This window comes from Chiroxiphia lanceolata, chromosome 2, assembly GCF_009829145.1.
Source record: "Chiroxiphia lanceolata isolate bChiLan1 chromosome 2, bChiLan1.pri, whole genome shotgun sequence".
Lineage (NCBI taxonomy): Eukaryota > Metazoa > Chordata > Aves > Passeriformes > Pipridae > Chiroxiphia > Chiroxiphia lanceolata.
In genome coordinates this window covers 35,835,886-35,849,779 of record NC_045638.1, presented here as the reverse complement: position 1 = coordinate 35,849,779, position 13,894 = coordinate 35,835,886, and the positions used below count along the sequence as shown (strand labels likewise).

At 45.0% G+C, this 13,894-nt stretch overlaps 2 protein-coding genes across 8 annotated transcripts in view; both read left to right on the top strand.

Annotated features, from left to right (window-relative positions):
* Positions 1–13,894, top strand: part of DHRSX (dehydrogenase/reductase X-linked) — a 210,295-nt gene that overhangs the window by 35,357 nt on the left and 161,044 nt on the right. Inside the window, exon 1 of one of the 2 annotated variants that reach the window (XM_032678071.1) lies at positions 6,766–6,911. The exons of the other annotated variant lie outside the window; for it this stretch is intronic. Within the exon in view, the coding sequence (XP_032533962.1) occupies positions 6,800–6,911 (112 nt within the window). The 5' untranslated portion in view covers positions 6,766–6,799. Of the gene's footprint in view, positions 1–6,765; positions 6,912–13,894 lie in introns of those variants that run through there. 2 annotated transcript variants of the gene reach the window in all.
* ZBED1 (zinc finger BED-type containing 1) overlaps positions 1–13,894 on the top strand; it is a 51,041-nt gene that overhangs the window by 31,436 nt on the left and 5,711 nt on the right. Inside the window, exons 1-3 of one of the 6 annotated variants that reach the window (XM_032678065.1) lie at positions 6,843–6,911; positions 8,509–8,998; positions 13,795–13,845. The exons of 1 other annotated variant lie outside the window; for it this stretch is intronic. The gene's annotated coding sequence lies outside the window, so the exon portion shown is untranslated. Of the gene's footprint in view, positions 1–6,803; positions 6,912–7,529; positions 7,580–8,508; positions 8,999–11,075; positions 13,846–13,894 lie in introns of those variants that run through there. 4 more of the 6 variants (XM_032678068.1, XM_032678067.1, XM_032678070.1 and 1 more) reach the window with 4 other exon arrangements.

The window sequence follows — 13,894 nt, the reverse complement described above, 5'->3', positions numbered from 1 at the left end:
CCTTTCTGATTCTCAGTAATTCCCCAGTACATTTGATATAGAAGGGAAAAAGATAACATCAAGCTTCAGACACCTCACAGCTCAGGTCACTGTAGCATCCCTCCTGTTTGTGATCCACCTCCCTGCACACCCCATAAGCACACTTCCACCTGGGGTTAGGGTGGCCCCAGCCCTGTCACAGGATGGATGGTTTCACCTGACAAGACTTTTCAGCTGCACTTGGTTTCAGACATCCTCACCCTACGGACCAAAAAATTGCCCATCTTCATCCTTCCCACTGTGTGACATCATCTGGGTTAGCAGTGAGCCGGACCATTTTTTAGCAAAGTTAAACCAAAGTGAATCCACCTCTAGCCTTTCTCACAATTCATATCTTGTGTCACCGCCATGTCTTCCTTTGCTCAACATTTGCATCATGTTTCGGCCTGATCCTCCCTCCAGCTTGTTCTGTGCATCTCTTAAACCATCGTTGCATTTTCTCTCTCATATGCCACAGTCTAGATAGAGACAGGCAGCTGGAAACACCCCAGCCAGTCTTTAACAACAACAACAAAAATAAGAGATGCTCTTCCAACGCTGAAGTTGTAGAGCTACGGGCAGAACCTGCCCCCAAGGAACCCAGGAAATCTATGCAGTCAAGTGCAAAAGACAACATGTATTAGCTCCCATCTAAGAAGTCAATTGTTGAAACAGGAATATATGAGGAAAAGTATCTTCATGCTGGTGTGAGGCACACACAGACAACCGGGGCACAAAGCCAGGTCCCTTTAGGCTGTACGAAAAGCTTACAACAGGTAAGAACTGCCCTCTTCAGGCAGCTGCAGGTGCCTTCTCTGCCTATCTAAAACATTAGCCACAGCCCCAACCTCACATGCATTTCTGTGAGGCATAGCTCTTGCCACTTTGGCCATTTCTGTCCAACTCTGAAGATCTTGACATTCAGACTCCATCTCCCAGCTTCCCTGACCTGGTCACCCATCTGTCATCAGTGTGAGAACACCCTGCTTATGGTGTGTAGTCACCTGTGTATCTGTAATAAGTGGGACTCAACATGGCTGACATGCTCAAAACCAAGGCTCCCACGTCTTCACAGGATTCAGTCACACTGCTTGCTGAAGCTGACTTTCCCCAGCTGCACCAGCAGTGAGTTTAGTTTGCAGGGAAGTGCCTGCAGACAGCACAAATGAGACCAGTGAACACTGCTACTGAACCTTTAATACTAATAGTAATGGTGTTGTCATAGTCCCACTTGGTTAAGCGTATGGGTAGGATTACATGTACCTGAAAGCTGGTTTGCTCCATTCTCCTCACAAACCTTGCCTTGCATAATATTATTGTACGCAGTACTCAAGTATTCTTGCAAGCAGCTGCAACAAAAATACAGGTGCAGATCAACCCATGATGCCCAGTTTTTGAGGGGCAATTCTGCTTTTTTAATTCCTTCATATCAGAATGATGTTAACCATGTCTCTGATGAAAGGTATGTTTATCTAAGGAAGAGATCAAAGGCATGGAGGACCAGGTTGACATGGAAGACTCTTGCTTTGGACCATAATAATCTTCCTGGCTGTTTGCTGAACATTAACAAAATAGTCTTAGCTATAGGTAGAGCAGTGTTACACAGGGAGTGCCACAGGTACTTGCAGACAGCCCTATACAAACACTGCAATAACCATGTAGCAGTTATTGACACTAGATATGTTTTAACACAAATGAACTAACTGTCAACAAATCCATTTCTATAGTGGGCATAATTAATCTTTTTTCAATAGCATTATTTTATTGGTGTTGGAATATTGCCGGGACACCTTGCTTATTTAAATCTGTTTGAAATTCCTCTGCTCATCTCCTGCCTTGACTAACAGAAATAACACAGTGCCATTATGGTGCAGTAGCTTTTCCCTTATCCCATCTGAGACATTAAGGAATATGTTAACCAGGGTTGGATGTGGAATGGAAGCTTGACACCCTGCTCTTATTTTGCTCTGATTTCTCAATGGAAATCAATCACTTTGTTTTTGCTCCTGTTTTACTGTGGGGTTTTGTTTCTGTTCAATATGCTGATTCTTATCTCCTGAGTGCTTATCATCACTTCTGTGCAGGATCTTGTCAAAGGGCTTTTGAAACTTCATGTATGTTAATCAATCAGTTTATCTACTTACAGACATTTTCCAATAAATCCAGGAATTATGTAAGAACTAATATCCACTGCTGAAATGCTAGTTATATTTAGAATTTCCATATGACTTGTTCTTTTGGCCAAGTTAAGTTACTGAGTACAGTTTGAAGGCCAATACCTGTAGATTTGGTATTTTTAAGTGGTTTATGGCAAAAGTTGTTTTTAACAAAAACTTGTGTATTTTTGTTAGCAGCTCACCTGCTTTATACTTATGTTGCTGTAGAAGTTTTGTGTGTAAACGTGTTTGATGATTTATTAAAAATTATTTTTATTTTTGTTATTGCTTTTTTTTCTGCATACCTTCTTCTGACTCTGGCCTCTGAGTCTTGACTAAACTGCAGAGGGGATACTCAGAACTTACCTGATATGGAGAAGGCATATCAGGGGAGGACAATGCAAATTCAGACCCAACTACTCATTCTCCAGGCTTTCCAGACCAGATACATCCTGAAAGTGTGACATGCACTGAAAACTTAGATGCACCAATACAATAGTTGCTGCAGAGATGGTCGATTTAAATAAAACTCAGCAGGAGTAATAAGCACACTATGCTTCTTGCATAATAGCTGAGAGGTTTGAGCATTTGGTGTAAGAGGGGAAGTTGACCCTATTCTCAGACTCTATTTGCATTTATTAGTCCATATTTCATTCTGTTCTTCTCTAGTCTAAAAAGCATGGGCTCTTCAGGGAATATGGATTGGAACAGTGTCGCCTCATTACTATGAACTTAAATGCTAGGCTAAAAACCCTTAGATTTCTTTGTTTACTGTGTTCCTGGGCTTCATATCCTTATGACTACAGCCTCACCGTCAAGGGTCAGTTTTTCACAGTGAGACCACTTTCTTGAAAAGTGAGAGATCTGAAAAAGACTGAGAGGGATCAAAAGTCATCCCTCTTCCTAGGCAAACGCTGCAGTACTAGTTGTTACACAGAAGGTCAGTCTTACACTGTCTGCTATCTATCTTCCCCAGTGTTACTTAAGAAAAATAAATATGTCCCATCAAATGATTGCCCACAGCAGAGGACCCTGCTCTCAGTCCCTGGGACTTACTACTGCGTAGCTCGCAGACACCTCTCCCACTGGCAAAATTTCTTTCCTCTTCCAAGTAACTGACCCTCCCCAAGCTCCTACAAAGACTGCCTAAGATCTTACTGCTCCATATAGTCCTGTTATGCTCAAATGCCCAATATTAGGCAAAGCAATGCCTAGTTTGAGAGTATCTAAAATTACTCTTCTTTTGCATAAAGGCAGGGGGAAAAAAGCATATGCAGTCTGTCAAAATTGTCTGCAAGTGCTCAAAACCCTACATGAGTTCCAGATGAATCCCAAATGACTGTTTCCCAGCACTGCCTATTACTGTGAGCAACTCCCTACTGAACCTGAAAGCTCCTCAGGCATTTAACTATATTCACCCACACATGCTAAGGAGATCCTGTTCTGGGAAGATAGGTACTTATCTCTTGCCTCAAGTCCCAGTACAATCCAGCTTAGGAAGACAGGCATTTAAATCCCTTTTAGAAGCCTGAAAAATTAGCAGCAGTCAGAATTATGTCTGGCTTCTTCCGGCATGGGCCATCAGCTTTGACATACATATTGAGAGTGTGTCTTGAGCTAAGCACAGGAGCGCAAGTGTACATTTTACCATTTGAGAGGGACTGATGTGTCACCATCGACATCTTATGAGACTGCCCCAACTATTACACCATGCTTGGGCAAAAGCATCAACCTCTCCTACTGAACTTGAAGCACTGTGTGGTGGATACGAGGAGTTGTGGGCTCCAGTTCTCATCTCAAGAGGAGAAAAACCAAGGGGAGCAAACTCACATACCTGGAAAAGATGTGTCATACAGGAAAAAAGAAAAACAAGGCATAACCTCATAACCCTCCACCCCGTGCCAGAGAGTGCCTGAACTGCTAGGATAACCTTGGGTTTGCTTTTGTCTTCTCTGGTGTGGGCCCATGCCTCATGTGTTCCTGGCTGCACAGGCCCTCAGCTGCAACACCTACCTTCCATGCTAGTCGATAGTTGTTGATTATGCCATTCTGCTGGGAAGTTTGATCTCAGGGTTTAATTACAGTCTAGAAACATCATCCACTTACTTTCTTATGGGTTTTTGCATCTTTATGCAAAATGTGGATGGAAGCACTGTGATCTCATTAATGTCAGTCCTGCAGGAGGGACAGAGAGACTGGATCGATGGAGTGTTAGGAGTGTTTCTGATGAGCTTCCAAGAGGACATCATTGCACTAGCTGCAGGCTGGCTTTGTCCACTGGCACTATGAGTTCACTTGCAATTAATGGAAAGGAGGAGGCACTCTAGGTGCCTCCAAGAAAGCTGTCAATTTTCTGCAGGTCTTCAGAAGTGCCTCTCTTTCTGTCCTGTGCCAATAAGCAAAGCTGAGGAATTAGATGGCTCCTTTTGTCCCTTCTAGGGCTAAGACACCTAAAATTTCATTGAGGTAATAACATCTCAGTGAGGTATCTAAAGTAGATGGATGAGATTCCGGCCTGAATACTTGAGGCTTTGCAGTGAATGATTGCAAGAAGAAAACCCAAAGTGTCAATAAGAAGATGCAGACTATTGAAAACCAAGGAAAAGGAAGTATCGACTAAAATTAGGGTATTATAGTACAATATTAGGGTATTATAAGACAATATTTGAAAAGAATCAAAGACTTACAGCTTTTTGTTAATATTTTCATTTCTCCTCTATGCCCCATAAGGTTTTAGAAAAAATAATTTAATATTGTGTAAACAAATTTTCCTCATCCTTTCTGTGAAGCTGTACTCATGAACCACAAAGGGTTGAAAATAATTGTAACACCCTGAGAAAAAGTAGTAGGACCAATAAGACTAGAATGTCAACCCATCGGTTTTCCCCCACTTAGCCTAATTCTTTGGATAGCGTTGTCTGACAAAAGACAGAGGAGTATTTATTGCAGTAGCTTGAATACGCATCAATTGATTCTATTATACTAGAAAACCTGAGAAAGCATGGTACATTTATATATAGATTGTGTAAATACACTGTAGGCAAGTTTCACAGTTTAATGTTGAAAGAGCTTTCATTAATGCTGTAGTCCTGAGAAAAGTATGTAAAGCAACTTAAAAGAGGCAAGATTTGATTTTTACTGAGATAAGTTGAAAGAATAATTCACGTTTACTAAATGTCAGTGTTTATTCTTTCGTGTCTTTTAATGTGTTGCTCTTTTTACTGCTCCATGCATGGTTGCAAAAAATTCACATTAAGAATGAATCCCTCATTGATGTGACTTCATGATGTCTATTATTTATGTTTGCATAATTTCATGTGTTAATAAAAAAAATAATCACCAGAGATACATAAAATTAAATGCTTGGTTTTGTCCTGGAGCAACTACACACTATGGTTTTATTTTATGTGTAGTTCTGACAGAAGACAGAAAATCAGTTCTTCTCAGCAATGTGATCTGACACTGAAAAAGTATGTTGTTAACTGTATTTTTTTCTAGAAAGTATGGAGTGTTTTTTTTAAAGGGTAGGAAGAGATTACATTTCAAATGCACTTCCAGAACTTTGTATGGCTTCCCATCATTCTCAAAGACAAAAAGTTACGTAAAGATTTGAAGTTGAATGTAAAGGTCAGTGTCTCCTATTGTGAAATGAATGTTCTTTTTCTTTTTTTCTGGTTGGTTTTGGTTCGGTTTGGTTTTGTATCAATATTGAGACTCGTCTGCATTTATGAAAACCTGCCAGCTCTTGAATGAAAACCACGACGTTAGGACTAGGTGCTGTATTTCCTGTAGCCGAAACCAGCCAACTGCCAGATCTGGTAGGTAGGATGCGCTCTTCTGTCCCGAGTACTCGGCGTTTTAAAAATAAGGCTGAGGATTGAAAACTGGTAACACCAAGTTATATCATTCGATACAACAGGTACCGCTGTAAAGAATGCATTCGTGAGGCTGGTTTAAAATTCAGGCTCCTGGTGTAGGAAAGCTCTGTATATTGAGCTGTATTTGGAGAAATTGGCACCTGCAACTGAGACCACGAGAGCCTAAGGTCACAGGGGCCGTGCCGAGCCCCAGCGATGCCCGTGGGAGTCAGCAGCAGCCCCTCCTCTGTGCCAGAGAGAAGGGAAATGGTGGGACAACCCGATAAGCGCTTTCAGCCACGGGATGCTGAGGCAGCGCCGTGTGCCTCGACCCGCCTGGGCACTGCCTGCTTGTAGCTGCCACAGACCTGGCAGCGAGTCACTGCGCCCCTGCCCCGCCGGCCTCACCGGACGGGCTGTCACACCGCCCCTGCCTCCCCGTCAAGTCGCACACGCCGCCCCTCGCCCCCTCCCCAGCTCCCCTGGCGTCCCGGCAGGGGCCGAGCCGCCGCCCCGTCGTTGCCGCCGCCGAGGCCGGTCCGCCCGCCGCCGCCCCTTCCCTTCCCCCGCCACCGCACATGCCCAGAAGGGCGGGAGCCGCGGCGAGCCCGGGCGCTGCTGTGACAGCGGCGGCGCTTTCCCTTCCGTGGGTGGGTGGGGGCCACGCCGCCCCCCGGCCCGGCGGAGACACCGCGCTGGCCGCCCGCTGCTCGAGTGCCTTCCCCGCCGCGCCCCGAGCCCGCCGCCGCCGCGGGGCGGGAGGCGGCCATGTCGCTATTGTCTGCGCTGGTGCCCTTGCTCCGGGTGTACTGCATCGGCCTCCGCGTCATCCTGCACCAGCTGCGCCGCCGCTTTCACTCGCGCTGCCGCCCGGCCTCAGGTGAGCACCACAGCCGGCGCCGCGGGGCGGGGCGGCTCTGGGCCGGGGGTGGCGGCCCCCGCCGCGGAGAGGGGAAAGTTTGCCGAGCCTCCCGCCGCGGGCAGCACCGGGACGAGGCTGCGCGGCCCGGCCGGGGGCAGCCGGCAGGGTAGGACAGGACAGGGTAGGACAGGACAGGACAGGACAGGGCAGGGCAGCCGCGACCTTGGCCGCAACGTGGGGCGGCCGGGCCGCGCCGCATCCGCCGCAGCGGGCCAGGGGCTAACGCACCGCGGCGGCCCCAGCACGGGAACCGCCGGGCTCCTCCCCCGCTCCCCTCCGCCGGCCGAGCAGGACCCGCCGGGCCGCCCAGGGCAGCGGCCCGGGGGGCTGCGGCTGGCGGGGCGTCCTCCTCGCCCCCGCCGCGCCCCGCCTTCGCTGCCGGCGGCGGGCCCCGGCCCCACCGCCCCGTCCGGCCCCTGGGCCGCGGCCGCCCCGGACGCGGGGCGGGGCGGGGGCCGGGCGCCTGGCTGCACGCCGGCCTGACTGCGGCCTCGGGAGGCGGCGCGGGGGCTCTGCGCCCGAGGGTCCCCGCTTCTCCTCTTCCTCTCTTTGGCTTTCTGACGGTGTCGCCTCAGACCTCGACTCAGAGCCGCGCGGGCGCTCCCTCCCTCCCTCCCTCTGCCCAGGTAGGTGCTCGGAAGGCGGGTAGCGGCGGGCAGCTCCTGCCGCCGCCACCGCCGCCCACTGTGCCCCCGCCCCGCCGGGGCGGCTGGGACCGCCGGCTCCGGCTTCCCGTCCCGGCCGCTCCAGGAGGGGAATGAACCTACGCTCCAAAAGCTTTGATACCGGCTGTCACTCGCTGAAAGCCTTTAAGCTGACAAGTGAGTGACACTCGTAGTTTTTAGTAAAGGACTCCAGGTTAGTCGTTTGTTTGAGAAGTTAGGTTTTTGCACTTTTCCGATTTGGATCAACAGCATGTTTAATGCTGACTAGAGCAAACTTTTGAGTTTGCTAGAAAAAACAGCGGTCTCAATTTCCTTCTTCCTCTCATTACTCTTGCAGACTTTAAAATGCTTCTGAGTTTATAAACTTACAGCAAACAACCAGTCCGGACGGATGCATAGGTTATCATCAGAGGCAAGCGTACAACTGCATGCAAGTCGATGCCTTTAGCTTCCTCTGCTTAGCAGCCAGTGAGCCTTTGTGGCCCTGTCGATAGTTTTAACCAGAGGAACAGTAAAAAAAGTAGTGTTTCAGTGAGGAGTTGAGGCAGATGAGGAAATTGGTATAGAGTATCTGAATTACTGGGGAGGAGATAGCACACCACAAAGTAAGAGTATATTTGTCCATTTCATCACATGTGGCATCCTTGGGTAGCGTTTTGTCTTCTTTTTTTTCATTCTTGATTCTTCTGCTGGGATTCCCTTTCTCATTCTCAGAAGACAGCAATAAAACCCCCAAACAAACGAGAGGACCCTGGTGACAGAAAAGACAGATGTGTGTACAGTTTGAAGTCATCTGAGCATTTTTCTAGTGTTAGTGTTTCTTGGCAGAGCAAAGCTGGGTATTGTGCCTAGGGTGTGTAACACTTTCCAAATCTTTTTTTGAACCACAGAGAAACGGCATGACGAAAATGTGACCCGAGTGTTTTGTTGCAATCTGCTCTTAGCTACTATTAAAAAAAAGTGTTGAATTTGGAAATGCCAGAGGAAGACAGTGAAGATCCAACCTGGGAAACGTCATTTACCTGAGTAGGACCAGGGAAGATCTGACAGATGTGAAAAGTTTTCTTTGAGCCCAACTCCGGGTGTCTTTTTCCAAGGACAAGTGGTTTCCTCCTCAGCTAGTTGTTCGCACGAAGTTCCCTCTTGGCAGTTACCTGCTGCCTTGCTCCAACTTGATGTGTCCAGCCATTGCTTAAAAAAGTGAATCAGCTTGTCAACTGGAACCTTTTTACCCAAATTAACCTTGTTTCTCTAATAACTTCAAAGTAGCGGTGGCAGTGCAACAAAAAGGAGAAGTGTTGTTAGAGCAAGCTTGGATCAGTAAACTACAGTTGCTGTAAGAAAACGCCAAGTAACTTTTTCAGACTGTGCTCTAGAAAGGTGTGTATGTTTAACATTTTCTATATATTTGCTACATCTATTCTTAGAAGAACAGGCATTTTATTGTCGGAGTGCCTTACCAGGGGAGAGCCTGGAGCGGCAAAGCAGGGCTGGGAAGGGCAGGATGGGGCAGCAGAGCCAACCGTGCCTCTGATCCCAGCTTCCTTGGCTACAGTTTCCTCATTGGAGTTCCCACTCTTTGTACAGCAGTGGTGCAACTCTCCTGTGGAAGGTTTAAAACAGATGGATGCCTTGTGGCTCATCCTTGAGCTCTGTGGGTGAGTGAAGGGGTCTGGTGTCAGTGCAACCCTTCTACCTCTGAACTTTCCAAGAAAAGCTTGCTTTCTTACCTTTGCCGAGAAGAAGTGCTCTTGGATTTTAATTCAAGTAAACAAAATTAGTTTCATTTTTCTTTTATTTTTTCTTGACCCTAACTTAAGAGTCGCATGCTCTTGGCACATGTGCTTTCACGTGGCTTTTAAAAGTGACCATCTGTTCTGTCATATCTTACTGCAGTTTATCTGATTTTTATAGATGGGATTCAAGACAGCTTTTTGGGGAGAGAGGACATTTTAAATTCTGAAATCTAGATTCAGTGCAAAAACTTGGTAATTGTTGTTAGTTGCAAACCAAAAAGACAGTAATATTCACTATTCAGTTGACCTGAAATTCTGATCATGAAGATCAGGGAAAGGAATACAGAGCTGGGACAATAATCAGGGTGCAGTCAGTGATTGTTTTTGCTAACTAAAATCAGTGTGCAGGAAAGTGCAGAAATGAAGGGCAACTTAGGTTAAACTTACTTTAAAACATTTTTACAAGTAGTAAGTGCATAAATGGTATAACTGCCAATATATAGTGTAAACTCTGTTAACGTTCAATGGTTTAAATGATTAATAGTTTCATTAGAAATTACTGCTTTGCCTTCTTTTACAGTGCTTAATCTTAATTAATTGGAGGGAAAAACAAAGCCCTGCATAACTAAAGTTCTTGATATAAACAGCTTTTTAAAAACACAAATCTAATCAGTGGATTAATAAAAGATAAATTAATATTAATTGTGACACCAGGATATTAATAGTGGAAATGTGATCACTGAAAGTCATGCTACTGATAACAAAAATCATTCATTAATAAAAATATTCCCTTTTCATATTTTAAAAGCTTCTCAAGGAGTTTATTTGGCATCTTTCTCCTGCATTCTCTCTTCTACTGTACATAATTCATTGAAATTTGGTAGGGAAAGCCTACATGCTAAATGTTTTATAGTAGTTTTGAAGTCTTTTTAGTTAAATTTTGTACCTGCGATGTGTAGAAACCTGACTCTGAAGAAGATAGTAATACGGATGAAGTTCAGAAGACCTTAAAGGTGACTCCTGTTCTTCATAAAAGTGATTGAAATTTCATATGTATTTCTTATTTGCCCCAGTTTCTAGTTATTCAGTGTCATTTGAACCAGTTTCTTTACAGTTAATCGCGAAACATTGATTTGGGAACATGCATCTTTTAATTTTGATTCATGTATCGAAGGCTTTTACTTTATATGAGTAAACCACAATGAGAGATCAAGCAATTCCTGATCAAAGCTGTGTGAGTTCAAGGTTGTAAATCATCCAGAGGTGAGTAGAGAAGTGACCAGGTAGGACAGATTAATGGCAAGCAAAAATAAAGTTGCATCTAGCAACTTAAACCCTCTCCCCCACGCACACACCTGAGAGAGTTGTTAAGCTAGTTTCAGAAGTGAGGAAACTGTGTTGTTTCTGTACTGACTGAGGCAAGGGTTGTGGACAGCGATACCTGTGGTGTAGGTAGACAAGGTGCCATCCCTGTGCATGCACAAGGGGGCAGACCTAAGGTTGCACACCCCACGTTTCTCACATCCCCATGCTTGGTTTCACAATCCAAGTGACTCTCGTATGGGTTTTGAACCAATTTTCTTCAACACTGGGGAAACTGAGCCCTGCCTGGTGCAAAGGTAGCATCACTGCCCTCTGAGACATGAGTTGTCGCTTGTGTTTCAGTATTTTGGCTCAAGGCCTGACCTGGAGAGGGAAGTCATGGATTTGTGTTAGGAGAACGAGAGGGGTCTGAGAAGTGTGAGGAGGCAGCACAGTCTGCCCCAGGGACAACAGGGATGAGGTGCTAGGGCTAGGAAATCTGGACTCTTCCCCCTTTTCCTCCTGTGGCAGATGAATGTGCTGCAAAGCCAACAGAGGATCTTCTCTGCAGGCTCTTGGAAACCTCAGCCCCAGTACTGGCTGGTGGTGTTAGCCAGCTTCATGGAGGAAGTGAGGGAAACAGCAGCTTCTCCGAAGGTGTGCTCTGTTTCATGTGGGTGGGAATCAAGGGAGAAAGGAAGAGGCAGGTTTGTAGCCTGCAGGCTTCTGCGTGCACAAGGTTTTTCAGCAAACCATAGTGGGACTATATTGTTTTACCATGGAAAAGTTCAGCAAGCTAAAAGAGAGCATTTCTGTCAGCTGTCCTTGTAACAAGCTGAGGCACTTCCCAAAGGCAGCAAGATGCTTCATTCCCAGTGGATTTCATTCAACCAGGTACTGGTGTCTTCAGCTTGCCTCAGAGTTGAAGCTGCTGCTGTTCTTGCCAAGACTAGGCTGGGAACACTTTCACTGAAAAAGGAAAGGTTTACCTCTTCTTTTAGAAAGATGAGAGGTGTGGTGTTTTTGGTTAATGCCAGTTTTACTGTGTAACACTCTAGGAGAGGCAGGGATGATTAGTAGTTTATATTTGAGCTATTATGACAGCTGAAGTGTGGCTTACAGCATTATAATAAAGGCTGTGTTATGTTGGCATATCCTTAGCTGTGGCAATGCTCCTCTGTGCCACTGTCACCAGGTGCCAGATACATCTGAAAACAATGGCAAAGCTGTAACATACATAAGAATGAAGGGTAGGGTGAGTCTGTAACACTCCCATACTCTAAAATAACTTCTACTTTATCAGTCTGTGATGAACTTTTTATGATCCAAGGTGTGTCATACTAAGTTTAGATATTAAGGACACATCAACTTTTTTGTTACGGTGCCTTCCTTCTTGCTTTCAGGAATTGCCAGATAACTGCAGAGGAAACTAAGGTTTAGTGAAATGCCATGAGCCTCTATGTTTCCTTGAGACACCCTGTCATGGGTTGAAATGGAGGGATTCAAAAGCAATAACAATATATATTGATATGTCTTGTCAATGCACAGTCTGATGCTATGGCAGGGTTACATCATTACACATTGCACCACTTTGTCTTTCAAAATCATCACTTTTTGTGGGATTGCATGCCTTGGTGCTGTTGATATGTCTTTGGAATTGGGCAGCATTACCATGCTGAATCAATAGTTTATCTTGGCAACTTAAAGGCACTGAATGAATCACAGTAAAAGGCACGCTAGTAGGCAGAACATTGCCCCTCCCTCAAAATGTCTACACCCAGAAGTAAATCTTCAGAACAAATCCAATAAAATGCTTGCCCTGCATCTCTCATTCTGCTTCTAAACCAACAGCTTTGTTTGGATAAATATGTTTAGTCTTGGTCAACCTGTCTTTGGTTTTTCATTCAAGACATTCAGAAAATGTTCCTAAATACCAACTATAGTTCAGAGATAAAAGTATCTTTTCTAGAGAATGTTCATCAACAGAGAAGCTTGCACAAATACATTTATTTTTATTTATATTCCCTTGCAGCAACATGAAAAAGTCAGATTGTTTCTTCCTGCCCCAACCAGCCAGTCTTACCAGCTGAGGATTTCTGGGCTTGGGTGCAGGTACAGCTCCTGAGGAGCAGAGAAGGAGCAATGCCATTGCTTTCAGGCCAATGCTCCTGATGTTCCTCTCCTGTTCTCTTCCCCTGGATTTTTGTGGAGGAGGTTGTATCTGTGTTTAACCGATTAGCTTCCTTCTCCTTCCCAGTCCTGGCCAAGGCCCTGGCAAAGATCTTGTTGCTGTCACGGTGGCGTGGAAGAAATAGAGAAGCGTCAGCGTACAGTCATGCTGTGCTGTGACTTGGCTTTTTGATGTAGTGAAACTAGCTCCAGCTGCTGGCCCTGTGCACAGAGACACTGTAGGCCTCATGTACTTGCATGTGACTGTTTGCACAAGAAGCATTTTCCTGTGCAGATATTGAGGTACAGATTGCCAAGTCTTGCCCTATCACTACACTCATCTCTAGAGTGTCACCCCCGCCTGACTTCTCTAGCCTTTTGAAGAAAATACAGTAAAATTATTTTCCAGCCGATGTGGATAAAAACATTTATTAGTGCTTCCCTGTCTGCTTTTCCTGTAATTATAATGCTCTGTTATTCTAGGGACAGGAAAGGTGTCAGGTATATATTGTTGATCTGCATGTAGGTTCAAGCTCCTTTTCGTTTTATTTCAGTCAGAAAACATTTTTACATTTCAGAGAAGCAGATTAATGTTATAATTTGCATCACAGATTTTTTTTTTTTTAAACAAAAGCTGGAACAAGCAAAACTTCTTTCAAAATAAACAAGAAAACTTTTGCTCCTTCAGTATCAAGTTTCAATTGAACTAAATGTTAACAGCAAAGTTCAGTAGTTTTTAGGCAAGAGGATGTTGGTCTAACCCTAACTAAAGAGGCAGGAAAATGCTATAGCAGATGACCAGTTTGTGTGACAGTAATGTATCAACTCTGTGTTGGTGGTTACACTTTCTCTACCCAGAATTATGTAATTCCAGAAACAAGATTTACACAGGTCTTCTAGCTCAGTTTCACAGAATGTGATATATTAAAACCCTTTTTAATTTTTGACATTCTGTTGGGCTTCTTGTAGGTCACACTTCCTGCAAATCTCATCTTGAAATTTGCAAATGTAATTTGTAAGGTAGGTTTCTTGATACATTCACAGAAACGCTGATTTCACATAGTTGAGT